At 36.4% G+C, this 21,087-nt stretch overlaps 2 protein-coding genes across 2 annotated transcripts; one reads left to right on the top strand and one right to left on the bottom strand.

Annotated features, from left to right (window-relative positions):
- Positions 1–16,780: 16,780 nt before the first annotated feature.
- LOC127103389 (uncharacterized) lies at positions 16,781–17,840 on the bottom strand. The gene is made up of 2 exons (XM_051040653.1): positions 17,328–17,840; positions 16,781–17,239 (listed from the first exon to the last, which is right to left on the bottom strand). The coding sequence occupies exons 1-2, from the start codon at positions 17,838–17,840 to the stop codon at positions 16,781–16,783; spliced, it is 972 nt and encodes a 323-aa protein (XP_050896610.1).
- Positions 17,841–18,535: 695 nt separating this feature from the next.
- Positions 18,536–20,703, top strand: LOC127103388 (uncharacterized). Its single transcript, XM_051040652.1, has 3 exons — positions 18,536–18,658; positions 19,995–20,001; positions 20,114–20,703. Exons 1-3 carry the CDS (start codon positions 18,536–18,538, stop codon positions 20,701–20,703), a joined length of 720 nt encoding a protein of 239 aa, XP_050896609.1.
- Positions 20,704–21,087: the final 384 nt, after the last annotated feature.

The raw sequence follows: 21,087 nt of genomic DNA, 5'->3' as shown, positions 1-21,087 counted from the left end.
TGTGATTTGTATGGTTTGTGTTTATGATCTTTATCTTGGATTTTATTTGTGTAATCTTTTTTTCTGGTTCTCTCCTTCTATATATTTCAAAAAGGGGGAGAAGTAGATGAGATAATGTCGATATTTACGCGTATTAAATATTTAATGTTGGGGGAGATTTACAACTTTTACGATTCAAAGGAAGTATTGTATGGTAGTCATCGAATTGACTATGTTCCATCAAATTCCAAATATCGATTTGGATTAATTCATCACAATAATCTCACAGATTTGTCAAATATAAAAAAGGGGGAGACTAAAAGCACATAGTATCATTTGGTATCATTTACGTGTTCTAAGTATCAATTTGTGTTTTGATGTTTTACAATTCGATTATTGTTTCATTTCGTATTTGTAATTTGTATGATATCTCAAATCATATGTGATTGTGGTATTCTTTCCATTTGATTGTAATCGCTTTGGCTATTAAATCACACCAATAAGAACCCTATACATTTCATGATTATATTCATTTTATCCATCTTAGTGATTTCTTTTTTTGAGCCTATGAAAATTACTATTTTGTCATTTCCACATAAGTAGCTTGCACAAGTTAGAATATTTGAATTTGGATGAAATAGTATTTGAATCTAGTCATGTGTTAAATTTTATTTGAATCACTCACCTATTGAAAATCCGAAAATCATTATGAATCAAGTGATTTCAATCAAATATTGAACATGATTTGAATCATAACCTCATTTGATTCAGACCAAGTACAAAAAATGATTTGAATCATTAGCTTTAAAAAGCTCCCTTTTTGGCACTGTCCAGATTAAGTCGAATCATAAATCCTTCTTGATTTGAATCAAACCTCAAAAAGTCTGATTTTCCATCACTTATTCAAATGATTATTTCTTATGGTGAAAGTAAAAAGTGTGGATACCCTATGGTGATCCATAGAGACAAAAAAAATTCATTTTTTGTCTTCTCATCTTAGTGTCTCCATCTTTACACCATTCTTCTATCTTATTCTCCAAACACCAACCTTTTGATGTTGAACCCATGTCAATTATTTATTTATTTTTGTTGCATCTTATTTTGTGCAATTTGGTTGTTGTTCTTATGTGAATTTGATAACAAGTTGATCAATCTTGTTGAAAATTGATCAAGCTCTAGATAACAATAAAGAACCAAGACCCACTCGTCTAGGAATTTGATCGAACCATGTGTGTGTGTGTGTGTTCACCATTCATCCAAAGTGAATTACTTGACTAACTACTCGTAATGTTAGTGGTTGTTTAAATTATCTGGTACTTTTCACCGTATTAGTCCTTAGTCTTTTTCCTTGTTTATAGACCCTCATCTAAAGATTGAGTGTAAGGGAGACTAGTGGTACATTAGGGTATCTAATGTTTTTGTGTGTACCTATTTTTTTATTATAACAAATGCATGTACCGTATCTTGAGTGTATTTTGGAATTGATTTGTTATCTATCAATTGAGAGTTTCAATTATACTCCAAGGAAGATTTTAGCAAGATCAAGTATCAACGGCGCGTAAGGTGGAGTAGGAAGTTGTCCTTATTTGGTAGCGTTGGAGAAAGATTGCTTGTATACAAAGTTAGGAGTTGTCAAATATACGCTCAGTTAATGGCAACCACTCATACAAAAAATTGGTGGGATCAGGGGGATCACCACACATAAATACTTGGAGCAGGTTATTATGGATAGCGAGGTTATTGGATCAAGATCTTGAGGGATCTTGCATTATGTTAGTAGTTTAGAGTTTGTATCATCAGAGGGAATTATCATGTGATAGGTCTTTGTAATTAAAATAATGTAAACATCTTATCATCAAAGTGGAAGATCGTGATTATGTTATGATGGCATCATCCATTAAAAATTGCATGTAGGCAAAGCGAGAACGAACGTCGAAGCATTATATATCTTTGTGTATCTTTCCATTTTCATATCCTTTTACTTTACAAGCTTTATTCATTCATATTTACTGTTGCATATTTGTAAGATTGCATTGATTGTATACCATATAGGTTAGACAATACTTATAACGATTTAATGTATAAGCTTAGACATGTGGTATATCAATCTTAAGGAATCATCATGAAGACAATTATGCATTGTTAAGAACATCTAAGTAATGTGTTTTTAAATTGTTTCGTTTAAAGCGACTTTAGTCGGCATGTAAGTGACTTGTGTAACACCCTTCTAAAATACCCCAAATATTTAATTAAAATAATAAACATATATCAGAGTAATTATGCAGTTAAGGGTGTCACACAATCATTCACACCATGTTCCAAAATAACTGTCATGCTCTTTATTTAATCAATTAAACATTTGCATAAATCGCAGCGGATATAAATCAAATCAATCAAAACATGTAACATACTACATGTAAACTGGTTCAACAATCATTAACAACATAATTAAAAGGTTCCCTCCCGATGTTACATCTATCAGAGCATGACCCACTAAGGAGACTACACTAGACTCCAAGCATTCGCTTCTACTCAACTCATTTCTCGTTACCTGAAAAATAGTTGTAAGGGTGAGTTCCTCAATCGATATAATAAGCATTATAAATTATCATGTCATGTTAAGTAAATAACACATTTCATCACCCAAATCAGATTACACATTCAGCAACGGCAATATCAACTCAATCATACTCATACTCAATGTCAACACAACCACACGTATAATATTGGAATACATCCATTCATATTATACGCCATACATACGTTATGCAATGAGACTCCACACATGCGGTACCGACTCTTCTTGAACATATAGTTCAAGCTCACCGATCAAATCCAGATACGGCTACTAAGCTCACTAGTCCCACTCATTTGAGACCTAGTGACTCACTCACTAATTCCTCACCATGGGAATTAGCTACAGCCCCGAAGGCTATGCTATGCATACTAATCATCTAGCATGCAAACATCTACAACAAATCCACAATGATTGACTCACTAATTCCTCACCATGGGAATTAGCTACAGCCCCAAGGCTATGCTATGCACGCTAATCATCTAGCAAATGCAACATCAACAACAATCCACAATGGACACATGCTCACACTCTAAGCCATACAACAGCCCATTTACAAATACATGCATACTATATACATTCGCAACGTTATGCATATCATCATACATCATCAACAATTTGTCAAAACATCATATCATCTCAAATAAATGAACACAGTATTAGCACACTCTACTAATACCTATACTGCTCAGAACAGCGGGAAATAATCCCTACCATATCACACACTGATATAGGCAACCACAAATTAGGCACACAACATTTAAACTAACAATTTTTCCACTCTGCAACAGCGTTAACCGGTTAACGCCCTGGGTTAACCGGTTAACGCAGGCAAAACACGCTTCCTGTCCCTAAACTTAACAGTGTTAACCGGTTAACGCCCTGGGTTAACCGGTTAACGCAGCACAAACAGCAATATTTTCAGCAATCACAACAGTGTTAACCGGTTAACACCCTGGGTTAACCGGTTAACGCAGACAAAACAGCAAATTTTCACAATTCAAAACAGTGTTAACCGGTTAACACCCTGGGTTAACCGGTTAACGCAAGACAGAAGCTGTTCCTGCGCTAACTCAAGGCAAAATGCAGAATTCTCCGCATTTTCCGCCATTGGAGGACTTCCGGACCTCCGATTCCAATTCCGTAAAAAGCTACACTTTCGGAAATTTATAACTAACCCAAACACAGATTCAATTACAGTCTAACCCAACTTATTCATCAAAATTTCTCAGCATTTCAAAATCCCAATTAGGGTCAAATCACGGTTTATCACTACCCATTACATGCTAACCCATAATACCCATTAAACGACGATAAACCCCCCTTACCTGAGTTAATCCGGCAAATCTTTGAGCTCCAAGCTCTTCTCTTCTTCAACCTTCTTCCTCTTGCTCTGCCTCTTGCCCTTTTCCTCTTTCAGCCGCTTCTCTGCTTTTCACGTGAAAACCTTATTTTCCAAATGAAACTCTTTTTCCTTATTCCAACTTATATATTTTCCAAATTATATTATTATTCCAATAATAATAATAATTCAATAATTCCAAAATAATAATAATAATAATAATCCAATTATCTAATTAAATTAATAAATATATTATTAATTTAATTTAAATAATTATCATATTATTATCGGGGTGTTACAACTCTCCCCCACTAAAAGAGTTTTCGTCCTCGAAAACATACCTCAAGCGAACAACTCTGGGTAAGACTCCTTCATCTTACTCTCCAGTTCCCAAGTCACATTGCCACCTCCTGGTCCTCCCCAAGCTACTTTCACCAAGGCAATCTCTTTACCCCGCAATTGCTTCAACTCTCGATCCTCAATCCTCATAGGTGATGTTTCAACAGTCAGGTTATCTCTCACCTGTACATCATCTACTTGGACTACATGCGACGGATCATGAATGTACCTCCTCAACTGAGACACATGAAAAACCTCATGCAAATTCGCAAGCGACGGCGGTAAAGCGACACGATAGGCTACCTCCCCTATCCTCTCCAAAATCTGATAAGGACCAATAAATCGAGGTGTCAACTTCTTTGACTTCAAAGCTCGACCAACACCAGTTATCGGAGTAACACGAAGAAACACATGATCTCCCTCTTGGAACTCAAGTGACTTCCTCCTCTTGTCGTGATAACTCTTTTGACGACTCTGAGCAATTCTCATCTTCTCCTGAATCATCTTAATCTTTTCCGTAGTTTGTTGAACAATCTCCGGTCCAACCACAACACTCTCACCGGACTCATACCAACATAACGGTGTCCGACATCTCCTACCATACAAAGCTTCAAACGGTGCCATACCAATACTCGAATGAAAACTATTGTTGTAGGTAAACTCAATCAAAGGTAAATAACAATCCCAAGCACCTCCCTTTTCCAAAACACAAGCCCTCAAAAGATCCTCTAGTGACTGAATCGTCCTCTCAGTCTGACCATCAGTCTGCGGATGATATGCAGAACTCAATCTCAGCTTAGTTCCCAAAGCCCTCTGCAAACCTTCCCAGAACTTCGATGTAAATCTAGGATCTCTGTCCGAAACAATACTAGACGGAATACCATGCAAACTTACAATCTTCTCAATATACAACTCGGCTAATCTCTCTAACGGATAATCCATTCTGATCGGAATGAAATGAGCCGACTTTGTCAATCTGTCAACAATCACCCAAATAGCTTCACAATTCTTACTTGTCCTCGGTAAACCAGAAACAAAATCCATACTGATACTATCCCACTTCCACTCTGGAATAGCCAACGGTTGCATTAGCCCAGACGGCTTCTGATGCTCAATCTTTGACTTCTGACAAGTCAAACAGGAATAAACAAAACTCGCAATTTCTTTCTTCATTCCCGGCCACCAAAATAACTTTTTCAAATCATGATACATCTTCGTAGCTCCAGGATGAATACTCAGGCCACTACGATGTCCTTCCTCCAGAATACTCTTCTTAAGTTCGGTAACATCCGGAATACACACCCGATTACCAAATTTCAAAATGCCATTCTCATCAACTCTGAATTCACCACCTTGACCTTGATTCACTAGAGTCAACTTATCAACCAAAAGCACATCGGATTTCTGACCCTTTCTGATCTCATCCAGAATACCACTCGTTAACTTCAACATTCCCAATTTAACACTATTGTGAGTACTCTCACACACCAAACTCAAGTCTCTAAACTGCTCAATTAAATCCAATTCCTTAACCATTAACATAGACATATGCAATGATTTCCGACTCAATGCATTAGCCACTACGTTTGCTTTACCCGGATGGTAATTCAAACCAAAGTCATAATCCTTCAGAAATTCTAACCATCTCCTCTGCCTCATATTCAGCTCTTTCTGATCAAACAAATACTTTAAACTTTTATGGTCACTGAAAACCTCAAATCTTGACCCATACAAGTAATGCCTCCATAACTTCAGAACAAATACCACAGCTGCCAACTCTAAGTCGTGTGTCGGATAGTTCCTCTCATGAACCCTCAGCTGTCTCGAAGCATAAGCTATAACCTGCTTATTCTGCATCAACACACCACCCAAACCCAACAATGAAGCATCACAGTAAACCTCAAATGATTCCGACGAACTCGGTAATATCAGAATAGGAGCAGTAGTCAACCTTCTCTTTAACTCTTGGAAACCTTCTTCACATTTTGAGTCCCAAACAAATGCTTGCCCCTTTCTAGTCAACATCGTCAACGGTAACACCAACTTAGAAAATCCCTCAATGAATTTCCTATAATAACCTGCAAGTCCAAGAAAACTCCTTATCTCAGAAACTGACTTCGGAGCTTCCCACTTAGACACCGCTCCTATCTTAGAAGGATCAACAGCAACACCGCCTCTTGAAATCACATGACCAAGAAAACTAACCTCCTCTAACCAAAATTCACACTTAGACAGTTTAGCAAATAACTTCTTTTCTCGGAGAACTTCTAAAACCACTCTCAAATGCTCAGCATGCTCTTCTTCAGATTTCGAATACACCAAAATGTCATCAATAAACACCACAACAAACTTGTCTAGGTACGGATGGAAAATCCTATTCATATACTCCATGAATACTCCAGGTGCATTAGTCACACCAAAAGGCATTACAGAATACTCATAATGTCCATACCTTGTTCTGAAAGCGGTCTTCTGAATATCCTCAGTTTTCACACGTATCTGATGATACCCAGATCTCAAATCTATCTTGCTGAACACACTCGCACCAACCAATTGATCCATCAGATCATCAATCCTCGGTAAAGGATACCGATTCTTGATCGTCACTTTGTTCAGTTGCCTGTAGTCCACACACAACCTCATAGTACCTTCTTTCTTCTTAACCAATAACACTGGTGCACCCCACGGTGACACACTCGGACGAATAAATTTCTTATCCAACAGATCTTCCAACTGACTCTTCAATTCAGTTAACTCAACAGCAGACATACGGTACGGAGCCATCGATATCGGTCTAGTACCAGGTACCAAATCAATCGAGAACTCAACTTCACGCTCTGGTGGTAATTCATTCACTTCTTCTGGAAACACATCAGGAAAATCACACACCACGGCTAGATCGCAAATCACCAGTTTATCTTTAGCCTCCAAAGTCGCTAACAGCATAAACAACTCCGCCCCATCTGTTACTTCCTCATTCACCTGCCTGGCTGATAGAAACAAACTCTTTCCTTCTTCAATCTCAGGAAATATCACAGTCTTGTCAAAACAGTTGATAGAAACTCGGTTAAACACCAACCAGTTCATTCCCAAGATAACATCAATCTGCACTAGTGGAAGACACACAAGGTCTATCCCAAAGTCTCTACCAAAAATACTCAAAGGACAATTCAAACAAACTGAAGTAGTAGTCACTGAACCCTTTGCAGGAGTATCAATCACCATACTTCCAAGCATCTCAAATATCTCTAACTTAAGTTTTACAGCACAATCCAAAGATATAAAGGAATGAGTAGCACCGGTGTCAATAATAGCTACAAGAGGAAAGCCATTAATATAACACGTACCTCGGATCAAACGATCATCTGCAGAAGCCTCAGAACCCGATAAAGCAAAGACCTTGCCTCCTGACTGATTCTCTTTCTTCGGCTTAGGACACTGTGGACTGATATGACCCAACTCTCCACAGTTGAAACAAGTTACAGTCTTCAACCGACACTCTGCAGCCAAATGACCACCTTTTCCACACTTGAAACACTTCATCTCAGCACTGGTACACTCATGGACACGATGTCCAGCCCGACCACATCTATAACACTTAGCAGGGGCACTGGAGTCTCCCCCACTAGGCCTCTTCATCCCACTCTGCTTCTGAAAACCTTTGCCAGCTGCATACGGTTTTCCACGATCATTCTGATTCTTGCCTTTCCTATCAACCCTTTGCTGATAGCTCTCAGCTCTGGCTTTGGAATCCTGTTCAAAAATCCTGCAACAGTCAACCAAGTCAGAAAACACTCTGATCCGCTGATATCCAATAGCCTGCTTGATCTCGGGACGTAACCCGTTCTCAAACTTCACACATTTCGAAAATTCTCCAGCAGCCTCATTATAGGGAGTGTAATATTTCGACAGCTCTGTGAACTTAGCAGCATACTCCGTAACAGACTTGTTACCCTGTTTCAACTCTAAGAACTCTATCTCTTTCTTTCCTCTGACATCCTCTGGAAAATACTTCCTCAGGAATCTCTCTCTAAACACAGCCCAAGTGATCTCAGCATTTCCAGCAGATTCCAACTCAGTGCGGGTAGCAACCCACCAATCATCAGCTTCCTCTGACAGCATATGCGTACCGAACCTGACCTTCTGGTTATCGGCACACTCAGTTACTCGGAAGATCCTCTCGATCTCCTTCAACCACTTCTGAGCGCCATCTGGATCATATGCTCCCTTGAACATTGGAGGATTATTCTTCTGGAATTCACTCAATTGACGAGCAGCTCCCATCCCCACAACATTCGGATTCCCTCCAAGTACTCCAGCTAGCATACCCAGAGCCTCAGCAATCGCAGCATCATCTCTACCTCTTCCAGCCATCTCTATTCTGAAAACCCAACAAACTAAAACAATAAGTACTGATAGGGTTACACAACACCTATCCCGTACAGGGAAACAGAATAATTACGACTCGACTCGACCGACTATGCTCTGATACCACTAATGTAACACCCTTCTAAAATACCCCAAATATTTAATTAAAATAATAAACATATATCAGAGTAATTATGCAGTTAAGGGTGTCACACAATCATTCACACCATGTTCCAAAATAACTGTCATGCTCTTTATTTAATCAATTAAACATTTGCATAAATCGCAGCGGATATAAATCAAATCAATCAAAACATGTAACATACTACATGTAAACTGGTTCAACAATCATTAACAACATAATTAAAAGGTTCCCTCCCGATGTTACATCTATCAGAGCATGACCCACTAAGGAGACTACACTAGACTCCAAGCATTCGCTTCTACTCAACTCATTTCTCGTTACCTGAAAAATAGTTGTAAGGGTGAGTTCCTCAATCGATATAATAAGCATTATAAATTATCATGTCATGTTAAGTAAATAACACATTTCATCACCCAAATCAGATTACACATTCAGCAACGGCAATATCAACTCAATCATACTCATACTCAATGTCAACACAACCACACGTATAATATTGGAATACATCCATTCATATTATACGCCATACATACGTTATGCAATGAGACTCCACACATGCGGTACCGACTCTTCTTGAACATATAGTTCAAGCTCACCGATCAAATCCAGATACGGCTACTAAGCTCACTAGTCCCACTCATTTGAGACCTAGTGACTCACTCACTAATTCCTCACCATGGGAATTAGCTACAGCCCCGAAGGCTATGCTATGCATACTAATCATCTAGCATGCAAACATCTACAACAAATCCACAATGATTCACTCACTAATTCCTCACCATGGGAATTAGCTACAACCCCAAGGCTATGCTATGCACGCTAATCATCTAGCAAATGCAACATCAACAACAATCCACAATGGACACATGCTCACACTCTAAGCCATACAACAGCCCATTTACAAATACATGCATACTATATACATTCGCAACGTTATGCATATCATCATACATCATCAACACATTTGTCAAAACATCATATCATCTCAAATAAATGAACACAGTATTAGCACACTCTACTAATACCTATACTGCTCAGAACAACGGGAAATAATCCCTACCATATCACACACTGATATAGGCAACCACAAATTAGGCACACAACATTTAAACTAACAATTTTTCCACTCTGCAACAGCGTTAACCGGTTAACGCCCTGGGTTAACCGGTTAACGCAGGCAAAACACGCTTCCTGTCCCTAAACTTAACAGTGTTAACCGGTTAACGCCCTGGGTTAACCGGTTAACGCAGCACAAACAGCAATATTTTCAGCAATCACAACAGTGTTAACCGGTTAACACCCTGGGTTAACCGGTTAACGCAGACAAAACAGCAAATTTTCACAATTCAAAACAGTGTTAACCGGTTAACACCCTGGGTTAACCGGTTAACGCAGACAAAACAACAAATTTTCACAATTCAAAACAGTGTTAACCGGTTAACACCCTGGGTTAACCGGTTAACGCAAGACAGAAGCTGTTCCTGCGCTAACTCAAGGCAAAATGCAGAATTCTCCGCATTTTCCGCCATTGGAGGACTTCCGGACCTCCGATTCCAATTCCGTAAAAAGCTACACTTTAGGAAATTTACAACTAACCCAAACACAGATTCAATTACAGTCTAACCCAACTTATTCATCAAAATTTCTCAGCATTTCAAAATCCCAATTAGGGTCAAATCACGGTTTATCACTACCCATTACATGCTAACCCATAATACCCATTAAACGACGATAAACCCCCCTTACCTGAGTTAATCCGGCAAATCTTTGAGCTCCAACCTCTTCTCTTCTTCAACCTTCTTCCTCTTGCTCTGCCTCTTGCCCTTTTCCTCTTTCAACCGCTTCTCTGCTTTTCACGTGAAAACCTTATTTTCCAAATGAAACTCTTTTTCCTTATTCCAACTTATATATTTTCCAAATTATATTATTATTCCAATAATAATAATAATTCAATAATTCCAAAATAATAATAATAATAATCTAATTATCTAATTAAATTAATAAATATATTATTAATTTAATTTAAATAATTATCATATTATTATCGGGGTGTTACAACTTGCACTAGAAGCAATCAATCTCATGGTAACCTCATGTACCATTTTATATGGCTTGATTCATTGAGATGCTTCCAAGTTCTCTCATTTTGTGTTTTGCTTTCGCGCTTCTTAAAATCCCCAATTTCATTTTATGGGATCTAAAACGTTTTTTAACCTGTCTAAAGAGAGTTTGGGTCTATTCAACCCACTTTTTATACATTATTGTTTCCATGTTATCATCTAACAATATATATGAAGAAGGATTTTCTCAAAATATGATTGTATACACTTTTGCAAGGGATCACCAAGAATTGTACATTTATCGTCCTAGAATATCTTACTTCTCTGAAAAAGACCATCAATGGTGCCCTAAGGGTGTGTTATACAATCATTGAACCCTTGCAAATGAGTGCTCGTGTAAGATGATATTTTCCCCTTTTTCAACCTTAGTTCTTCTAAGAGATCGACATACATGACGTCATGTGAGCTTCCCCAGTCGATCAAGATTCTTGATATTTTGTGTCGCGGCTGGAAAAATGACACAGTCCCCACCATTCTTTATTCGTTCCTAAGGAACAGGGAAATAATGATAAAACCTATTAACTAAGGGTAAGATGTCAGATTCGGGAGTCGTTTAAGTAAGGGGAAGGTGTTAGGCACCCCTTACCTCCATTGTACTCAATGGGATCCTCATCTAGTTCTAGGGTTAGTGTGTTTCTAAGGAACATTTGCTTTAATATTTATTAATCATTTAATTATTTATTTATTTACAAAATTGTTTTATTATTTTAATAAGGGAATCCATAAGAAATGTTTTTTATTATTATACTCGCTAGAGTCTTACAACTCTATGCATGTGTACCCTCAAATTTATTGAAGGATCAGAGCCCCGTAGTTCGTCTTAAAAATGTTGGTTGGTTGATTGTTTATTTTTATCCCTTAAAAAGTTCTCACACATTGGAGACGGAGAAATAATTGATTTTGGAAAAATGTCTCAATGCATTAGGTTAGAAGACTTATGATTTGAGGTGTGTTAGGTTGATTTTATCACATGATTATTTGTGAAGATAATATTTAATTTATTTTAAGAAGATAAATTTTAGAAAATTAGATATAACCTTTATCTCGATTTTATCCCTTGAAAATCCCAGACTTTTATCCCATATTTTTATCCCTTAAAAGCCTAGGATTTTATCGCATATTTATTCCAAATTTCTATCCCATAATTATCGGAAAAGAATCCCTATCAATTTACTATAGATGTTCATTATATTAATCCCTAATCAATTAAATATTTTCCCTTAATTATTTGAATAAAGAAAATAAACAAACCAAATTATAAAAATAAATAAAATATTGAATTATTGAAAATCCTAATTATTAACTTAATTACATTAATCTAATGTTAGTTAATTTAATAAACTAACCTTAGTAATTAATTAAATAAAACTATACATTAATTAACTAAAATAAATAAAAATAGGGAGGAGAAAATATTTGATTTGAAAGTGTCTCAATACACAAAGGCAGAGGCCTTGAAGTTTTCACAGTGTGAAATTGATTTTTATTATTGGTCAATTTGTGAAAATGATGTGTTAATTTATTTAGAAAATAAACTTCTAATAATAATATATATAGAGTTTTAATCCAAAATATTAAAAAAGTTATTCATTATACCTGATTATTTATCCCTGATTAGGTTGGTGAATCCTAAATTACCCTTGAATTTAATTCCTTAATTATCCCCAAAAAATTCCACTTAATTAACCTTAATTTCCTAATTATTATTTCTTAATTAATTATAGTTTTTCCTTTATTTTAATTAACTAATTATTAATTAAATAAATATTTTGTATTATTATTATTTGATGTTTTATTGATAAATACAAAGAAATTCAAATTAACTTATTAGAAAAGAAGGGTGCTCACATTATAATAGAGACTATAAACTCAGCAAGGCCCAATAAATCTAACCCTAGTAACAAGATAAAAACTAATAAACAAGAAAGAAAGAAATAATAGTATATTTTTTATATAAAATTATGAGGGGAGGAGCCTCCTACTTGCAGTAAGAATGGAGAGGAATTTTTCCAGGTCCTTTTAGAAACCAATAAGAAATTGACACATGACATAGAATTTTTAATAGAAAAAAATAAATAAACAACAAAGAGAGGACGTGAAACTTTACTCATCCCTCAAAACTCTCTCATGCTCTCATCAGTACCCCATGTTTTCTTCTCCCTTTCATAGATCAATTTTTTTTATTCCCATCTCTCACAAATCATCAATTCAAACACTCAATCGAATTTAAAGATATCAAAAAAATAACAATAGCAAAAAATAGAACCTGGTGGCGACGAATCCAGCCACGAAGTATTGTGATGAAGCAGTTCCATCAATGGAGAAAAGATAACAGAAAGAAAGAAGAAAGACATATCAAGAAAGAAGAATCATATCTTCATTGGATTGTGCACATGTGGCAATACAGCTCTTATATAATACAACCTTATCACATAACAACCAATCAAAATGGAGCTAACTAACTAACTAACCATACAACTAACAATAACCAACTGTATTAATAAACTAATAATCTCAACAGCCCCTCTCAAGCTGAGCATGGTGAATATTGATCATGCCAAGCTTGGAAATAAACTTGTTGAAGGTTGAAGTTGGTAATGCTTTAGTTAGAAAATCAGAAAGTTGCTCATGAGTGGAAATAAGTAGGAGCGGAAGTAAGCCTTGCTGAAGTTTTTCACGGACCAAGTGGCAATCGATTTCGAGGTGTTTAGTTCGTTCATGAAACACCGGATTGGACGCAATATGCATTACGTTTTGGCTGTCCCAATAGAGAACAGGAAGTTTGGTACATGTGATGTGCAACTCCTTCATAAGGACTATCAACCAAAGCAATTCACATGTGGCAAATGACAGTGCCCGATACTCAGCCTCCGATGATGATCTGGAAATAGTGTCTTGTTTCTTTGCACGCCACAATATGAGAGAAGTACCAAGGAAGAAGCAATATCCTAAAACGGATCTACTTGAATCAATGCAGCCTGCCCAATCAGAATCTGAGAAGCCAAGAAGATGTAGTTTAGCATTCCCGCGAAACAGAAATCCTCTACCAGGGTTGTTCTTCAAGTAGCGTATGATTCTACAAGCAGCATGGTAGTGTGCCATTGTTGGATTGTGAAGAAACTGCCTGAGTTGTTGCGTGGCATAAGTAATGTCTGGCCGTGTGGTGTTAAGGTACAGCAGACGACCTATTAATCGTCTGTAAACTCCAATATCTTCAAAAGCTTTGCCATTATCAGCATGTAGTTTAACTGATGGATCAATAGGTGTGGGAGTTGGTTTGGATCCAAGCATGCCAAATTCCTGCAAGATATCAAGACAATATTTTCGTTGTGATAGTGAAACCCCTGCCTTTGAATAAGCAACTCTGAGGCCAAGAAAATACTTGAGTATGCCCCGGTTTTTTATGCTGAAATTTTCATCTAGAATGAGTTTAATACGATCAAATTCAGACATAGAAGTTCCATCTAGGATTATGTCATCAACATAGACTAAAATAGTTGTAAAGTGAGCATCCGTTTTCAAAGTGAAGAGGGAATAATCAGAAGTAGATTGAGTGTACCCTTGCTGAAGTAATAGAGCTGTTAGCTTTTCATACCATTTGCGACTGACTTGTTTCAGACCATATAAACTCTTTTGGAGTTTGCATACTTGATTGGGCCTGTGACATGTAACACCTTCAGGTATAGTCATATACACATCTTCCTGCAATTCCCCGTGTAAAAAGGCATTGTTAACATCAAGTTGATGTAAAAACCAATTGTTGATGGTTGTAGTTGCAAGAAGGGTTCTGACAGTGGTAAGCTTTGCTACAGTGAGAAAGTGTCAAAGAAGTCAAGTCCTTCAATTTGGTTGTAACCTTTGGCAACAAGTCTAGCTTTATACCTCTCTATTGTGCCATATGCTCCATGTTTCACTTTGAACACCCATCTGTTACCAATTGGTTTGACATGTGGTGGCAAATCAAATATGTTCCAAGTTCTATTCTTGTCTAATGCATCTAATTCAGACTTCATGGCCTTGATCCAATGTTCAGACAAACATGCTTCTTTGTAGTTCTTTGGCTCATGTCTAAGAGTGATATTAGATGCAAAGGCACGATGAGATGCAGACAAAAAATACAGAGAATCATAATTTGAAATATGATAATTAATTTTGGTTGTACCTGATGATGACTTGGCTGTTGATGCATCAGATGTATTGCACACATAATCTGAGAGATAATGAGGTGTATGTTTAGCTCTAACAGGCATGGATTGGATGTTGTCAATATTTGGTGTATCAGGGACAAATTGAGTGTCATGGTTCTCATCAGTATTTTCTAAAGATTCAGGTTCAATACTAGAATGGTGCAGTGTGTCAATGGTTGTGTTAGGATGATGCTTATGTTCCTCAACTGTGGATACAATGCTTTGTGATGGAACAGGTATGATGGGCTCATTTTGTGGTGAGTTAATGGGATCTTTGTAAGGATGGTAGTTCCAATTAGTGGAATTGACATTTGAATAAGGGAAAACGTGCTCATGATGTATGACATTTCTAGAAACAAGAATTGCATGACTGTTAATATCATAGAGTATCACACCCTTCATACCATTCTTGTATCCTAAGAAAACACATTTTCAACCTCTTGGCTCAAGTTTTGTTCTATGCATATGTAGTGTGGATGCAAAAGCAAGAGATCCAAACACTTTTAGACTATGCATATCTGGACGTGCATTGTGCAGTATGAAATGAGGAGAAATATTGTTTAAAACTTGTGTAGGAAGTTTATTTATAATGAATGTTGCATGTAAAATAGCATATGACCAGAATTCCTTTGGAAGTTTTGATTGAAAAAGAAGGGCTCTTCCAATATTTAGTAAATGTTGATGTTTCCTCTCCACTCGACCATTTTGTTGTGGAGATTCAACACAACTTGTTTGATGAATGATTCCCTTAGATGCAAAAAATTCAGGGATGTTAAATTCAGAACCATTATCAGTTCTAATAGTTTTGACATGAAGCTTATGTTGAGTTTCTATGAGATGGACAAAGTTTATAACATGTTGTCTAGCTTCAGATTTGGCTTTCATTAATGTTATCCATGTATATCTGCTACAGTCATCGACAACAGTTAAAAAATATGAATGACCATGTAAAGATTGGACTGCAAGGGGTCCCCAAATGTCAAAATGCATCAAGTCATAAGGGTGTGCAGCTCTATTATTACTAACAGTATAAGGAAGCTTTCTTTGTCTAGCATAACAACAGACATCACAAACATCTTTATAATTAACTTTGATAAAAGGAAATTGGGAATGTAAGTACAATAATCTGTTTTGAGATAAGTGTCCTAATCTAAAATGCCATAAGGCTTTATCTGGTAAGGTGACATTGGCTGCTAGGGCAGAAGTTAAATCAGGTGTGTGTGTAGCAGGTAAATCATTATCTCTTAGTGTTAGATAGTACAATCCATCTTTCTGCTCAGCAAAACCAGTCATCTTAATGGTGATTTTGTCCTGTATGACACATTGTGATTTGAGGAAATTGACATTGTAATTAGAGGATTCACACAACTTTGAAACAGATAATAAGTTTAGAGAAAAATCAGGGATCAAAAGAACATTATACACAATGAAATCAGGAGAAAAGTAAATTGTGCCAGAGTGGTTAGCAATAAGGCATTGTCCATTTGGCAATCTAATAGTGACGGGGATAATTTTCTTATATGAATGAAACCATTTGATAGAACTACATATGAGATCAGTAGCTCCTGAATCAATGATCCAAGAACCACTACTACTACTATGCATGCAATGATATGTGTTACCTGTTGATGGATGACCAACAGCAACTTGGTTGGAAGAAGCATGTCCTGAAGATTGGCCAATGCTTGATTTCTGAATTAGATCCATTAAAGCACTGAATTGACCTTAAGTCATAGGTGAATTGTCACTTTTAATGTCAGCACCATGAGATGAAGATCCATCATCATTTCCATTTGATGCCACATTGTTAGCTGAATTCTGAAACTGTTTCTGCATATGAGGTGGTACACCATGTTTTTTGAAGCAATGTTCAATAGTGTGGTTAGTCTTGCCACAGAATATGCAAACACGAACACCATGCTTGAATGCATTATTTCTTGCTCCAAACCTCTTGGAATCAGCATCATTAATTAGTGTTTGAGACTCATCATTTGGAATAAGGAGCTGAATTTGTCGCTCATGTTGGATAACCACGGAGAAGATCTTATTCATAGTTGGCAAAGGATCCATTAACAAGATTTGGGACTTCACTAAAGCAAATTGGTCATTTAAACCAGTCAAGAATCTGATAATTTGCAATAGCTGATGATGAGATCTTGCACTGCGCATAGCTTCACAGGAACACTTTATGCGATAAGTACAAGTTGGTAAAGGCAAATACAGATCTAGTTCTTCCCAAAGAATTTTAAGATCAGAGAAAAAAATTAGTTACTAATTTGGTTTCTTGCTTCAGATTGTATATTTCTTGCTGCAGCTCAGAAATACGTATGAGATCACCCTGAGAAAACCTTTCTTTCAAATTGTTCCATACATCAAGCACATTCTCCATGAAAACTATAGACTGAGAAATTGAATCTGAAATAGAATTCATGATCCAAGAATGTACAAACATGTTGCAGCGGTTCCAAGCACGCAGGGATGGATCGAAAGAATCAACAAGAACAAGAACAGATCCATCAATGAACTCAATCTTCATTTTGCAACCAAGAGCCCTCTTCATGCTTCGAGCCCATGAATGATAGTTGGAACTGGTGAGTTTCGGAAGAACTGTAACAGAACCAGGGCCATCGTTGGGGTGAACAAAGAAGGGTGAATTTTGATCCAAAGCAGGATCAATTGGTGAAGATGAAGCTCGATAAGGAGCCATGGATGCAGAAGGAAGAGAATGAAGAAATGAAATGGTGTAGAATGATTCAGTTGGATAGTAGCGGAAGGAGGATTGCATTGGCGAATGATACCATATTGTGATGAAGTAGTTCCATCAATGGAGAAAAGATAACAGAAATAAAGAAATATCAAGAAAGAAGAATCATAGCTTCATTGGATTGTGCACATGTGGCAATACAACTCTTATATAATACAACCTTACCACATAACAACCAATCAAAATGGAGCTAACTAACTAACTAACCATACAACTAACAATAACCAACTGTATTAATCAACTAATTATCTCAACACGGAGAAACAATGAAACACGACAGAGAGGACGATAGAGGGGTGTCGTGATTCTGCAGCGGTGGAAGTATTCGTCGACACGAATGGCTTGTCGTCGGACTTGGTTATGCATCGGATCCATAGTGGTGGTGGTCAGAGGCTGAGGCGCGGTGGATTCGATGATGTTAAGGAGTGTTGCTCGCAATTTACGCGACTGTTTGTGCGATTTTAGTGAGAGTTATATGATTCCAGTAAATCCGTTCTTCAATCTATTTGTTCCTCTTCTTTGTTTTGATTCCAATTTGATTTTTCTGGTATTGAATTTGAGCTTGTTGTCTTTGGATCTGCTGAAACAAACTCTTCATCACTTTTGGTTGTTATTGTAGATAGTTTGTGATGTTTAGGATTTGATTGTTGAAGTGTTATTGATTATTATTTTTTATTATACTGAGGATGAACTTTGATGATGTTTAGGACTTGGTTATGCATCAGATCCGTAATGGTAGTGGTCAGAGGCTGAGGCGCGGTGGATCGATGATGTTAAGGAGTGCTGCTTGCGATTTACGCGACTGTTTGTGCGATTTTAGTGAGAGTTATATGATTCTGGTAATTCCGTTCTGCAATCTATTTGTTCTGATTCCAATTTGATTTTTCTGGTATTGAATTTGAGCTTGTTGTCTTTGGATCTGCTGAAACAAACTCTTTATCACTTTTGGTTGTTATTGTAGATAGTTTGTGATGTTTAGGATTTGATTGTTGAAGTATTATTGTTATTGATTATTATTTTTTATTATACTGAGGATGAACTTCGCTGATGTTTAGGACTTGGTTATGCATCAAATCCGTAATGGTGGTGGTCAGAGGCTGAGGCACGGTGGATTCGATGATGTTAAGGAGTGTTGCTCGCGATTTACGCGACTGTTTGTGCGATTTTAGTGAGAGTTATATGATTCTGGTAAATCCGTTCTGCAATCTATTTGTTCCTCTTCTTTGTTCTGATTCCAATTTGATGTTTCTGGTATTGAATTTGAGCTTGTTGTCTTTGGATCTGCTGAAACAAACTCTTCATCACTTTTGGTTGTTATTGTAGATAGTTTGTGATGTTTAGGATTTGATTATTGAAGTGTTATTGGTTATTATATTTGAGGATGAACTTCGATGATGTTGGCATTCTCGATAATAAAATTGGTTAAATTTGTTCTAGTATATAAAAAAAGAAAAAGTTTAAGATATATATGTAGCTTCGAAAGCCTACAATTCATTCGCTAGAAGAAAAAACGGTTTGCACGAACAGTAATAAAATATTTTTCTATTTTTGCTATGGCTAGTATTGAACCCAAATCCTAATCCATGGCATTCATGAATGTTACCGCTGCACTGCTTTATTAAACATGTATTTTGATTCTGTTCATATCCATATGATTTCATTTTTACTGATTATTATGCTTTTTTATTTAATATTTGAATTAAATATGTGCATAAATTAAAATTGATTTATAATGTTATTATTTTGTTAAGCAATTGTATAAGAGATCTTATTTATTTATTTTTGTTCTCTCATATAATTGAGTTACTATGTCTAGTGATCATTATAATTTTGATTAATTTGGATTAGCCACAACATCCTTAAATTAATTGAGATTATTTTTTTAAAGTTTTGAGATCACATAAATTATTAGACATAAAATTGTAATTAATTATACGTGGTATAATGAATTTTATCCTACATGAATTTTTATTATATTTGTATGATTAATTAGGATAAAATGTCAATATTTTCATAACTTGCCCACATGAATTATGAATTGGTACATAATTTGATAGTTTTATCATAAAGTATTAATTTTGGATAGAAAAACAAAATTATATCATACACGTAAAGTGTGAGGTTTGAAAAATCTATCGCAATTTTTTTAAAATATCTTATTACATTAAAATTTAGCCCAAAGGTAATTTTTATGTTGTAAGATTTGTTTTATGGTATGTTTATATTGATAATACATACAATTTGGATAATATTTATGCCTCAAATTTTGACATCAATTTTGTTTATCTTTTTAGCTTCTCAACCTGCTAATTTTTCTGATATCCGATGTGATATTCCCGAGCTCAGAGGAGATAACTATAAGGTGTGGAAGGAAAGAATTCTCCTCCATCTAGGATTGATGGACATAGATTATGCTATTAGGAAAGACGAACCACCTGCAATTACAGATGAAAGTACTCCAGCTGCAATCGCACTATATGAGCGGTGGGAGAGATCCAACCGGCTCAGTATGATGTTGATTAAGACTAAGGTCACAGGTGGAATACGTGGTTCTGTCGATCAACATGAGAATGTCTGTGATTTGCTGAAAGCCATTGACGATCAGTTCATCACTTTTGAAAAGACTTTGGCAAGCACATTAATTATGAATTTTTCCTCCTACCGACTCACCAGTGTGAAAGGTGTGTGTGAGCACATAATGAAAATGCGTGACATTTTAGCTCAACTTAAGAAACTTGAGGTTGATATGTCTGACTCCTTCCTGGTGCACTATATTTTGAACTCTCTTCCGTCTGAGTATGGGCCTTTCAAGATCTCCTACAATACACATAAAGACAAATGGTCAACCAATGAATTAATGACCATGTGTGTTCAGGAAAAATAAAGGCTTGTAATGGAACAGAGTGAGGGTGAATTGCTGACAAGCACTCGCGGGAAGAACAAAGCTTTCAAAACTGACAAGTCACCAGCCAATCAGAAAGGGAAATTCAAAATACCACCGCAAGATGATATCAAGAAAGAAGCAAAGTGTTACTTCTGTAAAAAGGGAGGACACATGAAGAAGGAATGCCCTGGATTCAAAGAATGGTTTGAGAAGAAAGGAAATTTGTTCTCATTTGTTTGCTATGAATCTAATATGACCGATGTTAATATTAACACCTGGTGGATTGATTCTGGATCAACAATCCATATAACAAATTCCTTACATGGTATGTAAAACCTAAGGAAGCTAGTGGGAAGTGAGCGGACTGTCCTATCAGGAAGCAGA

Source organism: Lathyrus oleraceus, chromosome 7, assembly GCF_024323335.1.
Source record: "Lathyrus oleraceus cultivar Zhongwan6 chromosome 7, CAAS_Psat_ZW6_1.0, whole genome shotgun sequence".
NCBI classification, from domain to species: domain Eukaryota; kingdom Viridiplantae; phylum Streptophyta; class Magnoliopsida; order Fabales; family Fabaceae; genus Lathyrus; species Lathyrus oleraceus.
Note: the sequence above shows the minus strand (reverse complement) of the source record. Positions and strands in the feature narration are given on the sequence as shown.